Below are 24565 nucleotides of genomic sequence, written 5' to 3' on the forward strand. Positions count from 1 at the left end.
TGCAGAATCCATTTGTTGTATGTGTGGCCTGGCTGGTGATGGTCTCCTGTGGTATCAGTGGGGACCGGTGGGATCCGGGGGAGCCAGAGCGCGGGCTCGGCAGGAAGCTGGCGGAAGGTCCGGTTGGAGAAATCAGAGCCAGGCTGTGCCGCCACGCTGGTTGTTTACATTTCAATCCGTAGATAATGAATGGGGAGTGAGTGGAGGTGTGCCGCTAGACAGAGGCGTTGCAGGGAGGGTCCTCAGGCAGCACTGGGCAGCAGAGCTTGGAAGAGGAAGAGGCTGGAGGCGGTGGCCCCACTTCCGCTACCCTCCGGCCAGAAATAAACCTCAAACAATTTCACAAGCAAACTTCTCCCCATCTCGACTTGCTGAAAATTGGGCTGCCGCAAAGCCTTGAACCTTCCCCGCCCTCTCTCCCGACAGGCTCAGTTCCTCATCTGGCTGCTGGCCTTATAAGCACTTCAGCCCTGCTGTCACCTTCGGGGAGGAAGGCTCCTGCAGAGAGACTCTGACCAACCTCCGCCTGGGTCCTCGCTGAGGACAGGATGATGGCCAGATCGTACTTTGTGGTAGTGGCACTACTGTTGCTGGCAGAGGTCTCTGGATTCGAAGAAGGGGCATCTAATCCTGGGTTCGTGGCCAGAATCACCAGGAAAGGCCTGGAATATGGTAAGGGTGGGGGAGGGTCAGCCATTTCTCTGGTGCCCACTGTTGCCCACCAGAGTGGCGTGGACAAGGGTACTCTGGACAAGGGTCCACAAGCTGGGGTTCTTCCCCCACCTGGCTCAGAAACCTTGAATGTGTCTCCCTCTGGGCTTCAGTTTCCAGGTCTTGAGTATCACAGGTGAAGGATGGGACTAGACCCGCATTTTCCCGAGGGGGGTCAGTGGACCACCCTGGAATTGCTGTGACCTATGTTAAAATACAGATTCCAAATATCCGTCTCTGGGCAACTGAAGCTAGGCCTGGGAATCTGCATTGTGAACATATGGCCTGGGCAACTGAAAAACCTGAAGGTTTGACCACGCATCAGTAAGTCCTCAAAAGCCCCACTGTATCACATCATTGCTTCCACGATCTTGTTGAGTAGATAAATAACATTTACCTGGCACTTTGAGTTCACAATCTAATTTAATTCTCACACTCCGGTGGGTATCATCACTATGACCATTGTACAGATGGGGGGAAGCGAGGATCAAGGAATTTAAGAGACTTGCCTGGGAGCACAGGGAGAAGAAGTGGCAAGTCCTACATTCTGTCCCAGCCCGTGTGATTTCAGAGCCCGGCCACTCGACTGTGGGGCTTGGCTGCCTCCCATGGAAGGAGCTGACCCCCACTACTTCCCCTCAGCCCGCCGATTCGGAGTAGCCATCCTGAAGAAGGAGCTGTCTATGATCAAATTGCCTGATTTCTCCGGAAGCTTCAAAGTCGGCTGGATCAAAAGCGTGGCCTATGACTTTTACAGGTGAGGTCTCCATTCTCCACCGTAGGGTAGGTGAGGAGGTAAAATGAGGGCCTAGGTTCTTGGGAGAGGGGGATAAACACAGAATCATCACTTGGATTAAAGGCAAAACAATCGTGACCAGCTCTTGTGGGGCTTCTGGAAGGTGCTGTATGTTTCTTGAATCATCAGGATGGGAGGGAGAGTCTTGAAAAACATTCACAGACTCTGAGGTCAGTCCTGCAGAAACTAGCCCTAGATTTTTTTCTCTGTCAGAGACATCTGGCTACTCTCCTGATTGCCTAGATGAGAGACCTCCTTGAGATACGCTGTCCATTCCTCCAAAGCCTTTGGAGCCGTAATGGGTCTGTAATGAAGGACTTTAAGTTGTTCTGGAAACTGTTTGCATTTTATTTGCATACTACTTCTTGAAGATGGCATCCACAACTAACCCTAGTGAGGAATAAAACAGGTGGCCTCTGGGTCCAGGTAAACCAGCCCTGGTTCCTCGTCTCCCTCCCCATAAGGCTTAACTGACCTTGACCTCCCTGTATCTGTTACACAGTCAATCTTAGAGTCTTCCCACTTTACTCTTTCTTTAGCCATTCCTTGATTGCATGGATTTTTCTTCCCCAGGCCCCTAAGTGTCCATAATAGGTTCTTGGGGATCATTTATTCATCCCTGATAGAAAAGGCTGCCTCTTGGAATCCTCCCCAAGTCTCCCAGGATAATTTCCTGAAGTCAGTGAGCAAAAAGGAGGTACTTTAAATTTGCATGTGCACACACAACACACACACACACACACACACACACACACACAATACTGAGGCCACGCCACTTAGAGGTCAAGGGCTTTTCCCACAGCTCTAGAGCACCCCTCGTATCTGGTTTTCACAATAGGCCACTATGGTTTGTTAACATGTCTAGATCTGCCACCAACTGCGAGCTCTTCAAAGGCAGGATCTTAGTGGATGTTTGTTGAGTGAATTCATGAGTGTTGCTGCAACAAGAGCCACAGACTCAAATGGTCACAAGGAGGGGGTGACATAGAGGAGTGTACCAGGCAGGGGGACTATCCTCATCACAGACCAGCCAAAAAAGCAGAATCCACACGAGGAACTTCAGTGGAGGGACTCTAATACAGGGAATTTTCTAGAAAGGTGTTAGAACAACCAAAAAGCCCAAGAGGGAACAGTGAAGCAGCCCAGAAATTAGCAACAACAGAAAGTCACTAACAACTCCAGAGCCGGAGAGCCTCACACGGAGGACTGGTATGCGCCTGGCTTTCCTGGGTTTGATATTCTGCCTTCCTTCCCCAGACTGAAGATCCATCACTTTGAGCTCAGGAACTCGGATCTGAGGCTACGCCCAAGGCAGGGGGTCAGAGCTTCCCTGTCCAATAACTACGTGTTTATCAGTGGGAACTGGAAGGTGAAAAAGGCTTTCGTGTGAGTAGTACTCAGGTTAGAATGTCTCTCAGACAACCAGTCTACAAAGGAACAAATCTGACCATCTCCAAGCCTCCAACCCCATCTGTAAAATTTGGATTAGTAATATCCCACTTCTGGAGCACCTGGGTGGCTCAGTGGGGTAAGCCTTTGCCTTCGACTCAGGTCATTATCCTGGAGTCCTAGGATCGAGCCCCACAACAGGCTCTCTGCTCAGCAGGGAGCCTGCTTCCCCCTCTCATTCTGCCTTGCCTCTGCCAACTTGTGATCTCTGTCTGTCAAATAAATAAATAAAATCCTTAAATAATAATTATAATAATAATAATAGCCTACCTCACTGATAAAGCTGTGGATTAAGTAAAATAACAGACGGAATGCACTTAGCAGTTTGCCTTTCTGGCACACAGCAGGTGCTTAATAAATGCTGGCTGCAAAGTAGAGGCTCAGTTAGGGTACACAGCTAGGTAGTAAGGACCTGGGGACTGGTCTTTCGGCTTCTCTTCCTGGAGGTGACTGATCATACACCATTTGCTTCCTGTAAATCCCGACCAGCACCCTAGATGGGACTTTCGATGTGAGTGTGGATGACATTTCCATCTCAGTTTCTCTGAACTTGGGCAAGGACCCGTCCGGACGGCCCACTGCCTCCGTGGCCCACTGCCGCAACTCCATCGGCCACATGAGTGTTGACATTTCCGGACAACTAAGGTAAGTGAGTCCATGCCCTTGCTGGCGGTTGTCCGAGACGCCTCGGCATCCGGTCCATCCAGGGACGCTCCTGATGGGGCATAGAGAACGATTTCAGGAGCATCAGGATCAGAGCCTGCGGGCCAATCCAGTCTGCACCATGTTTTCGTAAATAAAGTCATCAGAGCACAGCCATGCTCATCTGCTCACATCTGGTCTGTGGCTGCTTTAGAGTTACAACAGCAGAGTAGCTGCAACAGAGACCATGTGGCCTGCGGTGCCCAAAATATTGACTGTCCGGCCCTTTAAGAAAAAGTCTGCTGGGGCACCTGGGTGGCTCAGTCTACTGAGCATCAGGCTCTTGTTTTCCACTCAGGTCATGATCTCAGGGCTGTGGGACTGAGCCCCATAGGGAGCCCCATGAGGCTCAGCGCAGAGTCTGCAGGAGAGACTCTCTCTCTCTCTCCCTCTCGGCCCCTTCCCCCTACTCACACTCTCTCTAAATAAAGTCTGAAGGAAAGAAAGAGAGAGAAAGAGGGAGAAGGGAGGGAGGAAAGAAAGGAGGGAGGGAGACAATCTGCTGACACCTGGGCGAGTGGCCTTTAATGGCAATCCAGCATTCTGAAGTGACTTGCTGGGAGGAGATACTCAGTGAATAGTGAAGGAATGAGGCCAGTCCCCAGAGTGACTGCCTTCTCACTCTGTCTGGGTTGGCACTGCCTCCCTCAGATCCTGGCAGGACCCAGAGGCAACTCAAAAGGCCTCGCTGACAAGGATCTGATGACAAGAATCCTCCCAGGAGTGTGGGCGGGGTTAAGGGGTGTGTTCAGCAAGGGATGTTAAAGAGCCTGGAGGGACAGTAGGGAGCTATTACTGCCCCTAGGGCTGAAGGTGAAAGGGGACAGAAGAGTGTCACCAGAGCCCAGAAAGAGCCAGAATCTTGGAGAAGGGGCATGGGGCAGGTGTGTAGTGCCCAGCAGGGGCACACGTGGGCATAAGTGCCCCAGCTCCTCTCTCTGCTTAATGCCTGTGCCCCCCATTAGCCAGACAGCAAAAGGGCTTGAGAGAGGAATCTACACATGTCAGCCACCCAGGACACAGAGAGGAGACATAGGGCACAGGTGACTGGCGGTGGGGGGCGGTAAGTGGCAAACAGAACAAATGGCCAATTGCCCCTTTGCTGGACATGTATTGGCTGGGTGACCATGTTGGGGTGGACAAATGTCAGCAGAAAAGTAGGGTCCTCTAACCCTCTCAGTTTTAGGGGAATTTATATTTTAGAGAACCCAGAGACTTCGCTGTGCATTCACTCAACAGATAGATGTTTTCTGCACAAATACTAAAGCCTTTGAACTCAAGGCTGCCATTTGGAAAAGGAAACTGTGAGTGGAGACTGAATAGCTTGAAACCACTCTGTTGTTTGAACGGGGTGGGCATAATACCCCATTTCTCAGGAGCAAAGCTGTGAAATTCTGTGTGGTTTACATGCACACACACACACACACAGGGGGCGGGTGGACACAACGGGGGCCAGAAAAACATTTTTGTTCATTTGTTAGGGTGGTGATAGCTGCACAGTTGGGTGCTATTGATAGGGACACAGAACCATGAGCACCCAGGGTTTGACCAAAATGGGGAGCTGCTAGATTTCCTCAGTCATTCAGTTAACAAATATTTACTGATGCCCTATTATTCGTCAGATCCTGAACTAAATGTTAGGAATATAAGATGATGCAAAAGAGACAGGGTCTCCACCCTGGTGCAATGTATAGTCTAGTGGGGGAAGGAGACATAAAGTATTTTAACATATATTGAATATTGTGATAACATGTTTAAAAGGAGAGAGTCCAGATGCTATGAATGTAGAGGGTTTGGCTAACATCTGGAGCAGAGGCAGTTTCTTCAAGGAAAGGATATCTGAAATGAGACTTGAATTTTATTATATGTGCTGCCGAAGCGAGTACGAGCCTTGAATTTTAGCCAAAGAGGAGGGGAGAACTTCTCTGGTGGTGGAAGAAGCATGTGCAAAGATCCTGAGGCATGAAAAACCTGAGCTTCCCAGGAAGCAAGCAGGGATCCGTGTACCTGAAGGGGTGGTGATTGATTAGAAAAAGTGAAGTGAATAAGCATTAGCCAAACTCTAGTCTCTATCCTGAAGTAAGGCAGTGGGAAGCCACTGGAGGATTTTAAGAAAGGCAGGGATAGGGCGCCTGGGTGGCTCAGTGGGTTAAGCCGCTGTCTTCGGCTCAGGTCATGATCTCAGGGTCCTGGGATCGAGTCCCGCATCGGGCTCTCTGCTCGGCAGGGAGCCTGCTTCCCTCTCTCTCTCTCTCTCTCTCTGCCTGCCTCTCCATCTACTTGTGATCTCTCTGTCAAATAAATAAATAAAATCTTTAAAAAAAAAAAAAAGGCAGGGATATAATCAGATTGGCCCTTTTGAAAGGTCACTTCCTGAGGCACCTGGGTGGCTCAGTTGGTTAAGGGACTGCCTTCAGCTCAGGTCGTGATCCCAGAGTTCTCGGAAGTACCTGTGGCAGATTTATGAGATTGGACCGAATTTGGGTGACAAGAGGAGGAATGGGGCCAGGATGACTTAAGGTAGCCTGTGATCCTTGGAAATTTTCTTACTGCTTCAATCTGTCCTACTTCAACCTCATGTTGGAGGGGTAGCCAGAGATGTTGGAGAGGACAGACTTTTCTAGAAGTAACACCCTCACCCACAGCTATCAGGGACTCCAGCCAGCTTCTCTACACCTGGGGTCATTCAGACCCACAGAGGGTCCAACGTTCAGCCGGTCTATGTCCTGGGCTGGCTCAGGGGACAGAATCCTGGAAAGGTCAAGATGCTTTCTGCAGAACCCCCAGAAAATACTTGTGTCCAATTTTACTGCATGAATTGATAGTATACATACAGTTATAATACACACCACTCAATCAGCAAGTATGCAACAGTAAGGGAAAATTTGTGGGAGAAGAACATTTTATCAGACATAATTCCACTAACTTAGTTCACTTATGTCCCACAATCTCTTACCTTCACTCCAGCTGAGAACACGGCATGCAATGTCTGTTCTGGGCCATGATTCTCACGGAGCACTATCTGTGGTGGGGAAGGGTCTCTGGGGGCAGCTTTACCTGAAGTGGGTTAGACTCAAATCACGTGCTCCATGAATGTATTCACCAGTGTCCCCTCAACAGCTAACTCAGGGCTGAGCTAGTAGGAGGAGCTCTGTCAAGGTTTGTTGAATGAATGAGTGAGTGACTACTTATTAAACTGCCAGGTAAGTGGTTCTGTGGATTTTTTAGGGTATAAAGAATAGGCCTGAATGCCCCCCTTCTTTCTCTTTTATTGAGGTGCAAATGACATAGTACTTTCAGGTATACGACACAATGATACAATCCTTGTCGATACTGTGAAATGATCAACCACAAGAAGTTCATTAACATCTGTCACTGTGCATAGTTACAAAATTTTTTTATTGTGATGGAAACTTTTTAAGATCTACTCTTAGCAACTTTCAAATATGCAACCCAGTATTATGAACTCTAGTCCCTTGTTTGTGTATCACATCCCCAGAATCTAGTTATGTATAACTGGAAATTTTTTTATTATAACTTATTTATACCTGGAAGTTTGTACCTTTTGACCTCCTTCACCCATTTCAGCCTCTGCCCCTGAAGACATCAGTGTGTTCTCTCTATCTGTGAGCTTAGCCGTTGTTGGTTTTTTTTGGATTCCATGTATAAGTGAGATCGTGTGGTATCTGTCTTTCTCTGTCTGACTTATTTCATTTAATGTAATAGTCCTAAGGTCCATCCATGTTGTTGCAAATGGTAAGATATCCTTTTTTATGGCTAGCTAGTATTCCTGTGTATCTGTGTGTGTGTGTGTGTGTGTGTGTGTATGTGTGCACGTACACCACATTTTCTTTATCCTTTCATCCATTGATGAACACTTAGGTTGTTTCCATATCTTGGCTATAATAAATAAGATTGCAATGAACAAGGGGGTGCAAATATCTTTTCAAATTAGCATTTTGTTTTCTTCAGATAAATACCCTGAAGTAGAACTGGTGGATCATACGGTAGTTTTATCTTTAACTTCTTGAGGACCCTCCACACTGTTTTCCATACTAGTTGCACCAACTGACATTCTCACTAACAGTATATGAGAGCTCCCCATCTAGTTGGGTCCCTTCTTGGGATAACATGGGGCAAGGTCAGATCCATGGGTAGCCCTCCCTTTGGGAGTCCTAGTTAATCATAAAGTGGATCCTGACCCTCTTTCCTCTTTTTTCCTAGCTGGATCCTGAACCTCTTCCATGAAAGAATTGAAAACAATTTCAAAAATATCTTGGAACAAAAGGTAAAAAAAAGGATGAGTAAATTTGTGGTTAACACAAGGATCACCAGAAGGTACATATTTGGTATTTAGAAACAGCCTTGTCTCGTAAGTGCACAGTCATTTGAATTTGCTTAGCAAAACTTTCTTCATTCGTGGTGCCAAGGCAAACTTCAAGGCTTTCTCAAGTTTGTATGACCACAGATGCTAACCTGGCACTTGGAACTGGCAGAGTGTCTGTATCTAGTTGTAGAGGCTGTTACAGAGATAGGGAGAAGTGACCTTACATCCTTCTTTCACACCATACACAAAAATCAAGTCCAGGTGGTCTAAGGATTTAAATGCCAAAACAAATCCAAAACTTTTTAGGAGAAAATCTAGGATATCTTTCTCACTTTGAGGAGAGGAAAATATTTCTTAAACAAGACTCACCCGTGGGTGGCTCAGTGGGTTAAGCCTCTGCCTTCAGCTCGGGTCATGATCCCAGGGTGCTGGGATTGAGCCCCGCATCGGGCTCTCTGCTCAGCGGGGAGTCTGCTTCCCCTCTCTCTCTGCCCTTCTCTCTGCCTTCTTGTGATCTCTCTCTCTCTGTGTCAAATAAAAAGAAAAAAAAAAAAAAAGACTCACCCCCCCCCCCAAATGCACCATATTGAGAACAATAGTGGGGCTGGCTTCAGTACCTCTTACCTCTGGAAAAAGCCTTGGAGGCAAAGAGTGCCTCTTCCATTTACCTGGTGCGTATCTTTGGGCACGGACCCCCTAAAGCCTCATTCTACTCATTTATAAAATGCAGACAAGGACCCCTCCCCTGAAGGGGGCTGGTAAAGATTTGATTCAATAACCACCTAGCACGCCTGGCACACGGGCTGTGCTCAGAGCACTCAACAGTATTGCAGAGTCATTTCTCAACCACATTCCACCTTCTGGAATCTTTGCTCCTGAGTGTATGGGTTCTGCGGTCAGACCCTTGGGTTTGAATCCCAGCTCGGCCCCTTTGCTGCTCTGATGCCGTGGTTAACGGGCTTACCCTCTCTGAACCTTGGGATTCTTGTCTGTGAAACAGGAATAATGACAGCATCTACCCTGCAGGGTTGTTGGGAGGGCTGTGTGATGTCATACACACAGGCACCAACAAGTGCCTCGTGCAGAGGAAGGGCAGAGTAAATCGCGAGAGGTTAGTTTCATTGTCATTTATGCCCCAGTAGCCCTGGGCAGCAGGCTGAGGCTAGAGGCAAGCTGTGCTCTCTGCTCTACAAATATAGGAAACATGGTCCAGAAAACTCTAGATACCATGTATCCAGGGGGGATAGGGTGGGTGCCAGAGAGGCTGAGCCCGAGGAGTGGTTAGTTTCAGGGGATGTGGCACTAACTTGGGCCCCCACGGGACTGAGAGTGCAGAGAGCTATGAAGAGAGAGAAGACCTCTGACCAGGGGACTTGGGGTAGACGAAATCAGGCCCCCAAAGGACTGGCCGCCCGGGTGGTCCTTCCCTTACCCTGTGCCCTAGGAGAGCCCAGGTCAGGCCCACCTGACACAGGCTGGCTCGGTGTTTGCACAAAATATTGGTACCCCTAGTGGGGAAGCTTCCTCCACACAAAGCGTTGATTTTAAGTGATGTGGAGCTTCAGTGCTGTGCCATGCAGAATGATGGAATGAACGACCCTTCCCCTTTGCAGTCCTTTTTCTTTCTTTTTTACACTAAAGGGAAATTCTCAGTTTGGGGCCAATGTATCCTGAACACTTTTAACAAAAAACAGGCATTTTCCAACTAGGCAACCCGATCTAGCCTAGCTTCCGGGACGTTTTCCCAGCCCCTTGTATTCTTTTTTCCCCAGTTCTGTCGTGTTTATGCCAAGGGATGCCAGTCTTCCGTTGACAAGTGATATAAAATTCCTATATTTTTTAAAAGGCCACTTGATGTAAAGTAGATGGTAAGTGAGTAGGTGGGAAAGGCAAAGTCATAGAGATGGTGTAGGAATAGCTGAAGTTAGGAAATTAGAAGGAGGGGGACTTCTGGAATCTCCCAAGCCCAAACTCCTGAGGAATGGGAATTCTCCGGAAAAATGTTCTTCTGGCTTTGCTTTGGGGCCCTCTGGTGGCTCTAGTGAGTACTGCATGCAGACCAGGCACCGCGCCTATTAGGATCTCTAATTCCCAGATATCCAGGAGCCTGGACAGAAAGAGAAGGGCCTGAGTCTTGAGGTGATGGAGACCCAAGAGCTGCTCCTACACCTGGAAGCTCTCCTGCTTTGCCCCTCGGCCCTCTAATAAATGCGTTTATGTGCTATACTTCTCGCCACTTAGCTGCCAAGGCATTGAACTGAGGACCATGACAATAGCAGACCCCAGAGCGGTGCCAACTTGGGCACCACTCACTTTTAATGTGGGTTCCAGAAAAGTCCAGGCACTTAAGCCGGGCCCATGTATGTGGCCAGCCCAATGGGACAGTGACCAAGTACTGTGTGTTGACAGAAATAGCAGTCTCTTCTCCCTTTCCACACGCTCCTCCACCCCTCACACACCTGCCTACAAGGTAGGGAGAAAAGCCAGGTCTCCTGGAGGGCGGTTGGGGGAGGGGCAGCACCCAGGAGAGAGGGAGAGGGGAACTCACCTGACTTTCTCCCCCACTGTCGGCAGATCTGCGAAATGGTCAGGAAGTCAACCACCTCCTACCTGGAGCCCTATCTCCGGACTCTACCAGGTTTGGAGGCCCCCTCTCTTCTCTGGGTGCCATCAGATGCCGTGACACCTGCTACCCCCAGACCCATCATCACAATCATCTCCCATGAGCCCCAGGAGAACTTTCCCCATTGAGTGCCTCTCCATCCTACGAAGCTGGATACGGGGTGACCATCTCTCTTAGGGGTCTGTTCTAGAGGTAGGGAAGTAAGGCGACTGAGCGTCGTGACTTGGAAGCATGCTGGGAGCACGAGGTGGGCAGAGGATGACAAGTACATGGGAGAGGCATGTGTTGGATCTGTCCTGGCCACTTTAACAAAACAGGGATGCTCTGAGATCCCTGTGTAGGGGCGGGGATCCCCCCAGTCCTGACCCCCTGGCTGCCACAGGGACCTTTTACAATCACACATCAGGTCGGGTCTCCCCTGTTCTTGGAACCCATGGAAGACTCCTCTGACTCTTAGGACACTGAGCCCCCCTTCGAGTGACAGGACCTTGCATGGTCTGGCAATGTGACTGGCTACACAGTCCCTATATGCCTCCAATATTGCTAATTCCTCTAATACACTCTCAGTGTCTCTACTATGCTCCTACTGCTACAAGATCTTTACACGTCATTCACCTCCACCCTCCTTCACCCAGTCAACACCCACTCCTCCTTCAGATCACAGCCCAAGAAACACTTCCTCCGACTCCCTGTCCAAATCAGGTTGCAACCCACCCCCCTCACCATTTTACCCTCTGTTATATGACTGATGTCATTCTATGGACTCAGGCTACCTGACAGAGTTGCAATCTTACCTTTATTTGCTCAAGTATTTAATTGTCTTTCCCTTTCCTCCCCCCAACCCTGGACTGCCAAAGGACAGAGACTCTGACTCTCTCACTCAGCTGTCTCATCAGCCCCTTGCATTGTGCCTGGCATATAGCAGATGTTCAATAAATACTGAATGAATGAGTGAATGAATACAGCACTCTCTTTGTGACAGAAGGTACCATGGATCAGCCCCAACCCCATTTCCATTCTCCAAAAGCAAAAGTCCATGTGAAAGGAGAGCCTTGCAATTGTGCAGTGCACAACTCACACAACTGTGTTTGACTACCTTATTCATAACACTGTCTCTTTCCTGGTCCACAGTTATCCTTATGATTGACCAGATTGCTGGCATTGACTACAGTTTAGTAGGTGCTCCCCAAGTGAATTCTCAAGTCCTAGACACACCCTTCAAGGTAAGTTGCCAGAACTGGAACTGACAGAAAATCAGTACTACCTCCCAGAGTTGGCTCCTACCCTCCTTCTCTAGTCCATCTGCCCATAGGTTCCCATCCCTGGCCAGTGCCCACAGCAGCAATAGGAAACTAGTGTGCCCCCTCTTTATTCCAGTCACTTCCACAGTTCCCTGGGGGCTGAGCCAGGTCCAGCAGTGCCATCTTCCTCCAATTTTATTTACTTAATGACCACTTATATGCATCTTAGTGTGCCAGAAACTGAGTATTTGTACAAATGTTCCCTTATATGTCATGCCACCTCTATGAAATAGAAGCCATCAGCATCACCCACGTTCTGCAGATAAAGAGTTTGAGGCACAAGCTAGGGACCCACCCAAAGTCCCAGAGCTAGTAAGTGACAGCTAACCTCTAGAGTCCATACTTCTCACCACCAGGCCACATCCTAAGCCCAGGAGAACACAAGGTGTACCTCCCCAATAGGAAGCTGTAATGTAAAAGGGGGATTTCAGGCAGCCGTCAGTGTCTAAATGTTGTGGGGCCAGAAGGAACATTTCAGGACCCCAGGTCCACATTCTGGAGAGGAACCACTACCCAGACCACCACACAGGGCACAGGAGGCTTCCCCGGTCTTCCCCTGGACACCTTTTCCTGGCACCCTCCCTGGTAGAAACCTTGGGTGGGCAATGTGTCCTTCTGTCTCCAGGGTAAATTCTTTGGCCGAAACTGGCGCTCCCCAGCCCTCTTCAATGCTCCGTCCATCAGGCTGCCGGAGAAACATGACCACATGGTCTACTTTGCTATCTCTGAATATGTCCTCAACACAGCCAGCTGGGTTTACCACCAAGCTGGACGCATGAACTTCACCATCCAAAACCGTCATGTGAGTAGGGGAAGGAGAAGGCTGGTGGGGTGGGGTGGGGGGGGGGGGGGAGGGATCCCAGGAGAGAGCGTCAGACTGAACTGTAGACCAAGCTTGGGGGTTTCCAGGAACCAGGGAAAGAATGCATAATCTGAAGCCTGCCAAATATGGGTTCAAATCCAGGCTATGCACGTGGATCCCAACAGTGTCTAGTCCCCAGAGACCGTGTTAGAGATTGTCTGTTAAGAGTTTAGCTTCTGATGCATGATACACAGTAGCTATTGTTGGGAATACTTCAACAAAAACACAACAGACTGGGAAGTGACACATCAGGTCCTCCAAGCAGTAGATGCCAAGGCAGTACTGACTTGGAAGAGTGGAAGAGATGGGTTAGGGGAGCGCCCACGAACGATAAACGGGAGAGGAAGGAGAAGTATGAGGGGAGAGAGCTACCCAACCCCCCCCGCCCCCCCCCAGCTGCACTGGTCCTGCAACCATGGAGGAGAGGGGAAGACAGGTACCCTGGCCAGAAGTGCTGCCCTGAGAAGACTCAGCTCAGCTGAGGGAGAGCACAGAGCAGAGCCTGCTTCTCAGAGGAGTGCCAGAGCAGCCAGAAATTGGGCAAGCCCGGCTCCAGGCTAACATCCCCTGCGGGATCATTCCAGCCTGACCGCAGGCAATTAGGAAGGCTTGACCTGGTGGGGCCTCCCACACTGGATGTGGTGTCAGGACAGTGCTCCTCAGTCTCTGGAGGGAGCTGTGGGCAAGGACTCAAGCCTCCACCCCATCCCCTCCCCTGGCAGGGGCTGGTGGTGCTCTTAGGCTTATCTGCATTCCAAGCCTAGAAACCCCATTCCGAGGTCTCCTTACGGGTGGAGGGAGTGGGGGACCCTCAGATGAGTCTGCTTCAGGTTCTTCTGCTGAGACTCCCTTGCTGGCGCCTGGAGGACAGCTTTCTCCAATCTGACTCGGTCTGGTCTCGGTGCTTTTCTACTGGCCCTCCTCCCTCTGGATCCATAAAACAGCAGGAGCCTTTTCTTTGGGGCTCTACTGGTAATAAGGTGACCCCCCTCCTCCCTTCTGCTGATGCATCTGACCTCACAGGTGCCGGGCCACGGGGCTAGTACCAGAGTGGGGGCCAGTACCCTTTCCTGTTAAGCCTCTTGCTTACACTATCACACTAAGTGCACGAGAGCTGGTTACTTTCCGTTTGGCTCATTGTCTTGATCCTGCCTGTGATCTGACAAAACTCCGCAGTGCAACACCCGGCTGCGCTCGGTCAGGGGCTGGGGGCTGTCTGGGAGAGCGTGGCCCCAGCATGAATGGCTGTCAGCCAACTGTCCTCACTGGGAAGCCCCTGAAGGGAGACCTGAGCCGTGCACCCCCACAGCCAAGCGCTACAGGAGCAGCCCAGGTCAAGAGGGAATCTTGACGGAGGAGGAGAGATCAAGGAAGGTGAGCTGTGTGCAGGTGCAGGCAGGGCTGGCCAAGCCAGAAGATCCGCAAGTCAGAGGGGTGGGTAGAGAGCAGCACCAGGAGAGAGGGTTAGAAAAGGTTTGGGGGGCAGCCATAGCTGGAAGTAGATTCAATCTAGGTTGTGGAGGTTATGCGCTCTCACCGGCCCTTGAGGGGGTCATCCTGAGAAATAATAAGTAACAAAAACAGTAACTAAGAATTTACTGAGATCCCAGGCACTGCGCTTAGTGCTTTACCCAGGCACGGTCTCATTCAATCCTTGCCCATTCTGCATGGTTCATGCTGTGATTATCATCTTCATTTTATAGAAGCAGAACCTAACAAAGCTTGCCAACAACCAGCCAGCTAAAAAATGGTGGGAGTAGTATTTGAACCCAAGCTGTATGACCTCAAAGTCCGCATCTCTAACCGTTACCATGTCCTGCGTCTCAAGGAGCCTCCTGCTTCTCCTATTGCAGATTCCCCCGGACTCTCCGATCCGCCTGCACACCAGCTCATTCCGGGCCATTGCTCCTCGGGTAAGACCTCTAAACCTTCATCACAGAGAACTTGACCTAGACCAGATGTGGAGATTGTAGTCGCACATCAGTGAGCTGTGCAGAGACTGTTCTCAGGTCCTCCCCCTGAGCCTCTGCCCTCTTTCTCTAGCTGTCCAGGATGTACCCCAATATGGAGCTAGAGCTTGAGACAACACCCGAATCAGCTCCATTCCTGACGTTCACCCCTGGGAATGTGACCCTCATGCCGGTGATAGACATCCAGGCCTTTGTTCTCCTGCCTACCTCCTCCGACCGCAAGCTACTCTTCCGGCTCAGGGTGGTAAGTCTGATCTCCTGACAGAGCAGCAAAGTTACATCTGCTGTGGGGTAAGCCCCTCCCTTCACTGAAGGACTGGGAGGCTAAAGGATGCTGGAGGCTGCTTCTGCCTGCCTGGACCGGGAGGGAACCTTGCATTCCCGGCCACAACAGCCAGGCTTCCCAAGGGTGCTCTTCACCAAATCATACACTGTGAGAGTTGCAAGAAACCTTAAAAGTCGGGGCATCTGCATGGTTCACTGGATTAAGCCTCTGCCTTCAGCTCAGGTCGTGGTCTCAGGTTCCTGGGATCGAGCCCCTCATCGGGCTCTCTGCGTGGCAGGGAGCCTGCTTCCTCCTCTCTCTCTGCCTCCCTCTCTGCCGACTTGTGATCTCTCTCTCTCTGTGTCAAATGAATAATAAAATCTTTTTAAAAAAAAAAAAAGAAAGAAACCTTAAAAGCCATTCACTCCAGCTAAGCTGGACGATTTTAGCTTATTCACTGCTACATTTGCTATAAAAATGGGCTCAATCTAAAGCATCACTCTTTTGAAATTGTTATAAATAAAATCATTAAATCATGTTTTAAAAGAAAGTATAAGATGTAAAGAACTCTTAGGACGGCAATACTCTCCAAATTGATTTACACATTCAACACAATCCCTATCGAAATTTCAGCTGTTTTTTGTTTTGTTTTGTTTTGTTTGACGAGCCAGTCCTAAAATGTATATGTAAATTCAAGGGACCCAGAAGAGCCAAAACAAATTTCAAGAAGAAAAACGAGGGCGCCTGGGTGGCTCAGTGGGTTAAGCCGCTGCCTTCGGCTCAGGTCATGATCTCAGGGTCCTGGGATCGAGTCCCACATCGGGCTCTCTGCTCAGCGGGGAGTCTGCTTCCCTCTCTCTCTCTCTGCCTGCCTCTCTGTCTACTTGTGATCTCTCTCTGTCAAATAAATAAATAAAATCTTTAAAAAAAAATTTTAAAAAAAAGAAGAAAAACGAGTTGTAGAACTCATTGTTCCCTGTTTCAAAACTTACTATAAGGCTATAGTAATCAAGACAATGTGACACTGGTACAAGGATAGACATACAGATCAACGGACTAGAACTGAGAATACATGAATAAATCACCATATTTTTAGACAACTGATTTTCAGCAAGGGGACCAACACAATTCAATGGGGAGGAATAAGCTTTTAAGAAATGGTGCTGAGGCAACAGGATATTCACATGTAGAAGAATAAAGCCAGATCCCTTTCTTATGCATACACAAAAATTGACTCCCAAGTGGACCCGAGACCCAGATGTGAAAGCTAAAACCACAAAACTCTCAGAAAAAAACCCACAGTGTTAAATCTTCATGACCTTGGGTTAGGCAAAGCCCTCTTAGATACAACTCAAAAGCATGAACAAAATAAATTAAAAATGGATAAATTGGATGTCACCAAAGTTAAAAACTTCATGCTTCCAAGGACATAATTCAGGAAAGCGAACAGATAACCCAAAGAAGGAGAGAAAATATTTGCAAATCATATGTATGAGAAGGGACTTGTATACAGAATAAATAAAGAACTCTTACAACTCAGTCACGAAAAAGACAGTTTAATTTCAAAATGGGCAAAACACTTCCTCCTCTGGGAAGATTGAGTAGATGTCCATTGTCCTCCCTACTCCTGCTGAGTCCAACCCAAAATCTTATACATTGCATATAAAATAAATAAGAAAACTCTGAAAGGCAGAGAGAAAAATGTAGATCAGCAAGAGGCTTCCAGATCTAAGGAATAATATGATGATGATGAGCTCCCTGGGGCTTCTTTTTGCCCTGAATATTCCAATTTGGGGCAACCCAGAATTACCAACAGGCATGAACAAGAAAGAGCTCAAATAACCTCCTCTCTCTCTAGCCAGAGGACTCAAACGGGGGAAGCCTGGTAAGATAGAAAACTTGTAAACGATCAATAACTGTGGTACTAAAGCCAAACACCAGAGAAAAAGCTATGGCCCTAACCCCACCCAGGCCAGTAAAGGCTGACTGGGGATTCAACCCTTAGACTGGCATGAAGTTGTAACAATGGCCCCGACGTCCTTGCTGGGGGGGTGTCAGTGGAAGACAGAAAAGAACAAATGAATTAAGATATAGAACAATAGAAATTACCCAAATTCAATCATCTGGTTCAACCGCACCCCTCGACAGGCCAGGCTTCATTCTCACACACAGCTGTCAGTTAGTGCTGTATTTAAAGGTCCCTAGGGCTTGGGGACTCTCTGAACTTCTCTTAGTAGCCTGCTTCAAAGCTCAGCCACACTTACTGGGGGACGGTCTCTCTATCCAAACGCTCTGTGTCTTTAGCTTGGGCTTATTTGCCCTTCTCGATGCTTCCATTAAGACATCTAAAACCTCAGCTCACCTTTCCTAAAGTCAGCTGTGGAGCCGCCAACATCCTATAGCCTCAGCGCATAATCCTTGGGTAGCTGCTTTTCGCCCACATGTCCCACATCTGGCTGTGGTTTCTGTTTCTGAAGATTTGTCTCCTGGACTGAGAGACAGCAGGATTTCTACATCACCTGAGAGTCTGGGGTATCCCCTTCTGCTTTTCTAGACAACCAACATCTCCGCCACCATCAGTGCGAACTCTGACAGGATTGTTGGTTCAGTGACCACAGGAAGGTAAGAGGCCACGGGCAAGGGGAGGAAATGCAGTAGGCTGGGGATAACCCAGCAATGACCAGAGCATCTAGTCTGTTCACTGATAGGGCTGGCTTTGACGCCTTGGGGACAGAGATCTCCAGTGGGGCTGGCTTATCCTCTATTCTGGGTGCCCCTTCAGAAAGGCCTGTTGACAATGCCTCAGTGGGAAACCCGGAAGACGGACAAGTTGGCACATAACACAGGTGACATTCAGGGCCCCATTCACTCTTAGGTCTCTGTGGAGGAGCCGAACTTCTCCAAAGGGATTACTCAGGAGCCATAATCAAGTTGGAAGATGTGGGGCTTTGCAAGGACTTTATATGTAAGATTAAGAAAAACTGTCAGTACTTCACATGAAGAAGGGAGGGGATTTTGGATGGAGGATTAAAGGTGTCCACGAGCCACTCCTTGCCGTTGCACTGTCCAGATACCCAGTAGGCACAGACTCACTCAACCAGAAAGCCAGTGAGCAGGAGGGACTATACCACCAGCAGGGACTGGCACTTGCCCTGGTCGTGTCCTTCTCTGGGGCCCTCACCTGTGCCCCATGTCTCACCCACTCTGCATGCTGCCCCCCGGCTGAGGAGCAGGTCCACTGGGCGCACCAGAGGAACTAATTCCTGGCCTCGGGGTTAGATACCTATTGGCTGAGAGAGTGCACTGACTCCATCAGAAAGAACTTCTCCTTAAGAGGTCTTTAAAAAAGAAGCTAATGATGAGCATGTGGGCATTTTTGGAGGTCCCAGATCTTGAGTTTATGCCTCAGCCTGGCTTGGGGGGGTCTGTGGCACCCAGGAGGACAGCCAATGGCCTTGGACTTTGGAGAGACAGCAAAGTAGGAGGACCTCACACAGGGGTTTTATCAAGGAATTTAGCAAAACTACTCTGCCCCAAGAGCAGAAAGCAAAAGATGGGTCCAGGGCAGTTAGAATCGCTGAACAAGGGAGCCGGGCCAGCAGCCAAAATCAGTGGGGGGAATTGGGGTTTGGCTTCTATAGTGGTAACACCAGAGGATCCCTGAGTCGCTCTGCTGTCCTTCCCTCTGCTGTTCGCCAGCATCACGCAGGTGCCTCTCCCTCCCATTGTTACTGTCTATTCCCACATTATGCAAATAATGCATGCTCCTGGCATGGAAATTGCAAAAGTATTTTTTAAAAAAAATCCCCCATAACCCTGCCACATAGAGACTGTCACTACTGATAGTTTCACGTTTCCTCCCAGTCTTTTTTTCAATACACTTTTACGTCATTGGACGTACAGACCACATCCTTTTAGCGTCCCATTTTTTTCCAGTTATTATTTATAGCATCCTCATTTATTTAAGGTATTGAAGATGCTCTGCCACCATAATTTGCAACCCTGTCACCTGTTCTTAAACCACTGTGCATGCTGAAAGCCTGAAACGCACAGGCACCACCTTGGAGGAGAACCCTTGGGCTGGCTATTGGCCCCCAGAAATGGTCCTGCCCATGAGCACTGCGCTCCCCACTAGGGGAACTGCGAGGAAGTAGCAGCCACCGCTCGGGGTGACCTGTGCTTCTCTTTCTCCTTGCAGTAAACTGAAATTGGAACTGAAACATTCCAACATCCGTTTCATCAATGTGAGTGGTTTTCTCCTAGCACCTCTTGGGTATCTTCTTCAAGGGGGGCTTTAGGGGGCTCCAGGAGAAGTGCCAAGGCCCCCTCCCTTGAGAAGACGGCGCTGCAGTCTTACAGGAAGTGGACACCATGTCTGAAAGTTAATCATCTAAGAAGGGCACTGCCTGAGGGCTAACGGGGAGACAGGACATGGACAGGAAGAGCACGAGCTTTGAAGGAAGATAGAGCTGGGCTCTTACACCAGCCTTGCCACTTGTTACTGTGTGACCTTGAGAAAATAGCTTAACCTCTCTGAGCCTCAGTTTCCTTGACTGTAAAATGGGGAATACACAATAGCTACTTCAACCACGTCAAATGGGAACTAGAACATGAAACAGGGCAATGGGTTTAGGAAGACACTTTGGCAAAACTCTTCACACACGTAGTAAGCTCTCAGTATGTGCTCACTATTGTAATAATAGTGGCATGGGAGCACAGTGCCTTACCCAAAGCCTGCAGAGCTGGTAAGCTTCAGAATTGAGATTTTATGAGAGGTAATTTGGAGGAGGCACCATAGGTGATGGAACTCTTCCAGCGGGATCTGGGACGGCACTCTATAATCAGACGCATTCATGCTTCGGCAACAGAATTTTAAAATATCCACACAAAGGGGAATAAAGAAACACTAAATTTCCCCACAGTGGTTCGGGTCAGGTTTTGCCATAGAATGAGCTGGTACATACCGATGGGGAATGAAGTCCAGAGATCGGAGTTGAGGAGATGACGAATAAGGAGTTCTCTGTAGTGTGACAGTCACAGTCAACCCGTTCTGTAAGTGGGATGGCGTGTCGGTATTTCTGGAGGCTGGGGGCCAGCCAGACGTTCTTCCCTCGGACTCCTATTCTCATTCATGTCTTGTTTGCTCCCCTCTTTGCTCCCCTCGCCCCCAACTCCAGGTGGAGCTGATGGAAGCCATCCTCAATTACTACGCGCTCCACACCATGTACCCCTCTCTCAACGGTAAGAATAAACTGTTCCTGGGGCGCCTGGGAGGCTCCATAGGTTCAGTGTCTGACTCTCGGTTTCAGCTCAGGTCATGGTCTCGGGGGTCCTGGGATGAAGACCCACACTGGGCTCTGCGCTTAGGCATGAGTCTGCTTGGGATTCATTCTCTCCCTCTCCCTTTACGCCTCCCCTGTTCAAATGCGCATGCACGCTCTGTGTGTGTGTGTGTGTGTGTCTGCGTGTGTGTGTCTGCGTGTGTGTGTCTCTCTCTCTCTCTAATAAATAAAATAAAATCTTTAAAAAAAAAAAAAGAACAGCTGCTACTGACTGCCCCGTGCAAATGTTAAATGCTACCCTTTCTGTAGGATTCACAATCAGTCAGTCATTCAACAAGCTGAGCCCCTCTTCTGCGCTGGCTGGGGTCCTGGCTATCCATGAGCCTGCCCTCATGGAGCTTACACTCTGTTGGGAAGGGAGACATGTAACAGGCAGTGACAACCAGTGCGATAAATGCTGTGACCGGAAGCACAGAGGGCTGCGGGAGCTAGCTGGGAGGGGGCACTGAATGTGACTTCCAGGAGGCAAGAGTCAAGTTGAGTCCCAAAGCACAGGGAGTTAGGCCAAGGGAGGAGGGGCATTCCAAGCCTCACCTAGAGTTAGCACCCCTGGGTTTTGGTCCAGGTTAGATCACTGACTGGCCAGGTGAGCTCGATGGAAATAGGGCTTGGCACAGTGGCTGTCTGAGAACCCAGCTGGCCTCCTCCCATGCCAGGACCCTCTCTGGCCAACCTCACCATCTACCTTTTACCACCATGAGAGAAGAGTAGGGCAGCTGTCCTGGAAAAGAGAAAGGGGAGGAGACGCTGGTCCTCAAGGATGAGTCCCTGGTCAGAAGCATGGCATGCTCCATCCCAGGAGCCATTGGCTGGTAAAGGCTGTCTACATCTGTCCCCTCCTGAAGAAGCTGCATTTACCAGGCATTCACATCTCCATGCCCACCGCCAACAGAAAACCAACCCTGAATCCAATAGCTGACCACATTTTGAAGTAGCCCGTCCTCTCACTGGCCAGTGGCAAATGCCGTGTGTGTCCATGCCTCCCCAGCCTTCCCCATCCAGCCTGTGTCTCTCTGCTCTTATCTTCCAGCAAAGCTTGAGAAGGGTTTCCCTCTCCCTCTGCCGAGGGACACCCACCTCAACAGTTTGGAGCTCCAAGTTCACGAGGTCAGTGAGAAGTGGGGTCTGAGTGGGGGAGCTCTAAGACCTCCTGGGAGGGCTGCTTCGGGGCTGGTAGAATTAGGGGGAGCCCTTGACTCCTACTCACATCCTGAACCTAGTGTTTAGAGGAGAAAATATTTTTGTTTTGAATTTTGGAGTACAGAGGGCAAATACATTGATTGTGTGGAATCCTGACTTCCACATGAGCTCAGTTTCCTGTAATTCAGTCCCAGTGTGTCAGCTCAACATCAGCAACGGGCAGGGCCCATGAGCCATGTATGGCAGGAAGGGGTCAGATTAGATGCTCCACTTTGGGGTTAATGAGAGTCTCCACGGGGCCACAGGCCAGCCTTCACCCTTGCCATGGCAGCCAAGGATGATCCTGGAACAAAATCGACCAGGAATTTTAGGGCAAGAAGCACATCAAGAGCAGGGACAGGGACAATGACAGCTCACTCTGTAACTCCAGAGGTACCAACGTCTTCACTGTTCATAATTTGTTCTCATGTAATCCTGAACCACATCCTCTTAAACTAATTGTGTGCAGAGAGTGAATTCAGGCGGCACCCACACATGCATTGTTCTCCGGGGAGAAAAAAGTTTTTGGAGGACAGTGACATTCTTGTGTGCCTTCCAGAAATCACGATACTGGGAAATGCAAATAAATCCCCAGGGTCAGGCAGCTAGGAGGGACAGTGTTTTCTAAAGGCCTCCCAGGCCAAAAGGCCTGGTTTTTGCCCTGATCTGGCTTTCGGGTCAAGTGAGAACTTGCCTCTCCCACTGAAGGGTTTTCTTTCAGGAAGCTCCTAACCTCTGGCACGCAGAAAATGAGCTTTCTTGTCTGTCCTTTTTGCCTTCTCTCCAGAACTTCTTGCTCTTGGGGGCCAACCTTGATTAGGCTGAGCACTGAGGAAGGAGCAGCCGTGGCTGGAGGAGTGGACGGAACCACAGCAGGGCTTAGTCCTGCCCCTGTGGGGGTCTGGAGGCTGCAGCCTCTCTGCCTCTACTCCCCATGAGGGTCTCCTCCAAATGGGACACTCGTCACTGGGGAGCCTGGGACACCTGAAGACACACCTGGCCATAGGACACGTCCCCCAACTTTCTTCTCCTCCTCCCTGTGCCTCTTCCTGTCCCCTTTACCGCTGTCCTTAGCCTTACTCTGGGCAGCCGCTAGAAAAAACTTCAGTGAGCGGTGTCCAGTCACCACCACAAAGCTCAAAGCACCCTGCTCAGCATTAAACATGAACTAAGTTGTACGTGTCCTTTGACGCTGTGGTTACAGGAACAGAAGTGAGACAATGTGGACTTAAAGCCTTGTGTCGCCACTTCCTTGGTGTATAATATTTATTGAGATGGGAGTAGAGACTACCCAGCCACTGTAAGAGCTCTACATTTATTCAACAAACCTTGATTTCAATTTGCTAATGAGTGTCCTGAACTGACTTCTGTGTCTGGGCTTGGTGCTGTGGGAGGAGGGGTGTCCAAGAGAGGAAAACACACGGTTTCTGTCTTCGCCAAGCTTATCGCCAAAAACAGGGGTTGGAAGACTTTTTCTATGAAGGGCCAGAGAGCAAACCTTTTAAGCTTTGACCACACATCCAGTCTCTGTCCCGACTACTCATCATGGCCACTGTAGCAGAGAACAGCCAGACAGCAAGCGAGTGGGCGTAGCTATGTTCCAATAAAACTTTATTTACAAAAAAGGCAACAGGCCAGATCTGAGTGGGGGGCCATGATGCGCCCACCTGTGGTCTAAAAGAATAATCCACCATCCAACAGATAGGATTTATACCATGAACACAAGTCTGGGTTTCAATCAGGAGATGTGCTAACATATCCTACTGGTCATAAGAGCACAGGCTGGAGCGCAGGCTGGCCTGCTTTCAAATCGTGGCTCCCCCTCCTCAGCTCTCAGCAATTTACGAAATCTCTCTTAACCCCCAGAATCCTGTAAAACAGCAGGAGCTGTGGCCAATGACCATGCTACCTGAAGCCCCCTGCTCACCCTTAAACATGTCAAATGACTAAGGTGTACGTGTCATTTAACGTCATGACATGAGGAAGATGAGAGACTGAAATAAATCATGTGCAAAGTCCTCAGGACGGTTGTTGGCCCGTAATGCACCAGATCAATAAGCTAGAGCTGTCATCACCATCTCCCCTCCTCATTATATACTCCTTCATATACTACGAGTATGATGACAGACTTTCAAATTTTCAAAAAAAATCTGTCTTGCACCATCAACCAAAATCATACCTATGATGAGATCATAGAAGTGTTGTGTTTTTATCTTGCAAGGCCCAGGAAATGATTCAGGATGGTCTGATGACCTTGTCCAGGAAAACCCAAGGTGTCTAAAAGTGAAGATGTGATAGTCGGCCAAGACGGTGAAAGATAATGAACGGAAATTTCATTCGGTGGGTGGGCGGGGGTTGGGGGGAGCGGTCTGCCTTGATTGGGGAGAACACTCCCTGTTACAGAGATGCCCCAACAGTTGTTGAGATACTGACAGCAAAGCAAAGACAGCAACTAGATGTAAAGTCTGGTTCCTTCAATACCACCTATGAGTATCAGGTATGCATCTTATGCCACAAAACTAGGGTGGGAAAAGGTCTCATTTTGTTATGTTGGCTAAATTAAGTATAATTTCCTCTGTGCCATTTATTGAACTATTAGGAAATTCCTCCCCCATTGTTGCTGGATATCCTTATTCCCTCAGAGACATGTAAAGGTCCTGGGGTATTCCCTAGTCCCAAACACTGGGGAGCCCCATTGGTGTCCAGCCTAGTCTTGTGTGCTGCTAAGTTCCCTGTCCAGTGAGTCAACATTGTCCCCTGAAGGCAGAAAGCCCTATCTTTCCAAGCCAGGGTTGGGCAAAAGGTTTTGTGCCCAAGATCATTTCCTCTGGCTCCTCCATCAGAAGTCTGTCACCATCCTTCCCGTCACCAAGAAGGCAGCTTTGTGAGGGGTCTGGTCATTGCCATGCGAAGAAGCCCACCCACTTCCAAGACGATGGTTTGACTTTTCTGACCTGACCACTTCTGCCGCCCTTGACTCTGACTTTCAACCCCCAATCCTTCTGGGACAATTCAGCAAGAGTCCTCCTGAATGCCCA

The 24565-nt window shown here is 49.2% G+C and overlaps 1 protein-coding gene across 1 annotated transcript; it reads left to right on the forward strand.

Moving 5' to 3' along the window:
* The first annotated feature begins 414 nt into the window (after positions 1-414).
* LOC125109251 (lipopolysaccharide-binding protein-like) lies at positions 415-22891 on the forward strand. Its single transcript, XM_047746059.1, has 15 exons — positions 415-672; positions 1354-1468; positions 2765-2893; positions 3446-3601; positions 7883-7946; positions 10560-10623; positions 11740-11831; positions 12535-12711; positions 14625-14684; positions 14815-14985; positions 17561-17628; positions 19205-19250; positions 20184-20247; positions 21379-21455; positions 22315-22891. Exons 1-15 carry the CDS (start codon positions 549-551, stop codon positions 22345-22347), a joined length of 1440 nt encoding a protein of 479 aa, XP_047602015.1. The 5' UTR covers positions 415-548; the 3' UTR covers positions 22348-22891.
* The last annotated feature ends 1674 nt before the right edge of the window (positions 22892-24565 follow it).

The sequence above is a fragment of the Lutra lutra genome, chromosome 9 (assembly GCF_902655055.1).
Source record: "Lutra lutra chromosome 9, mLutLut1.2, whole genome shotgun sequence".
Lineage (NCBI taxonomy): Eukaryota > Metazoa > Chordata > Mammalia > Carnivora > Mustelidae > Lutra > Lutra lutra.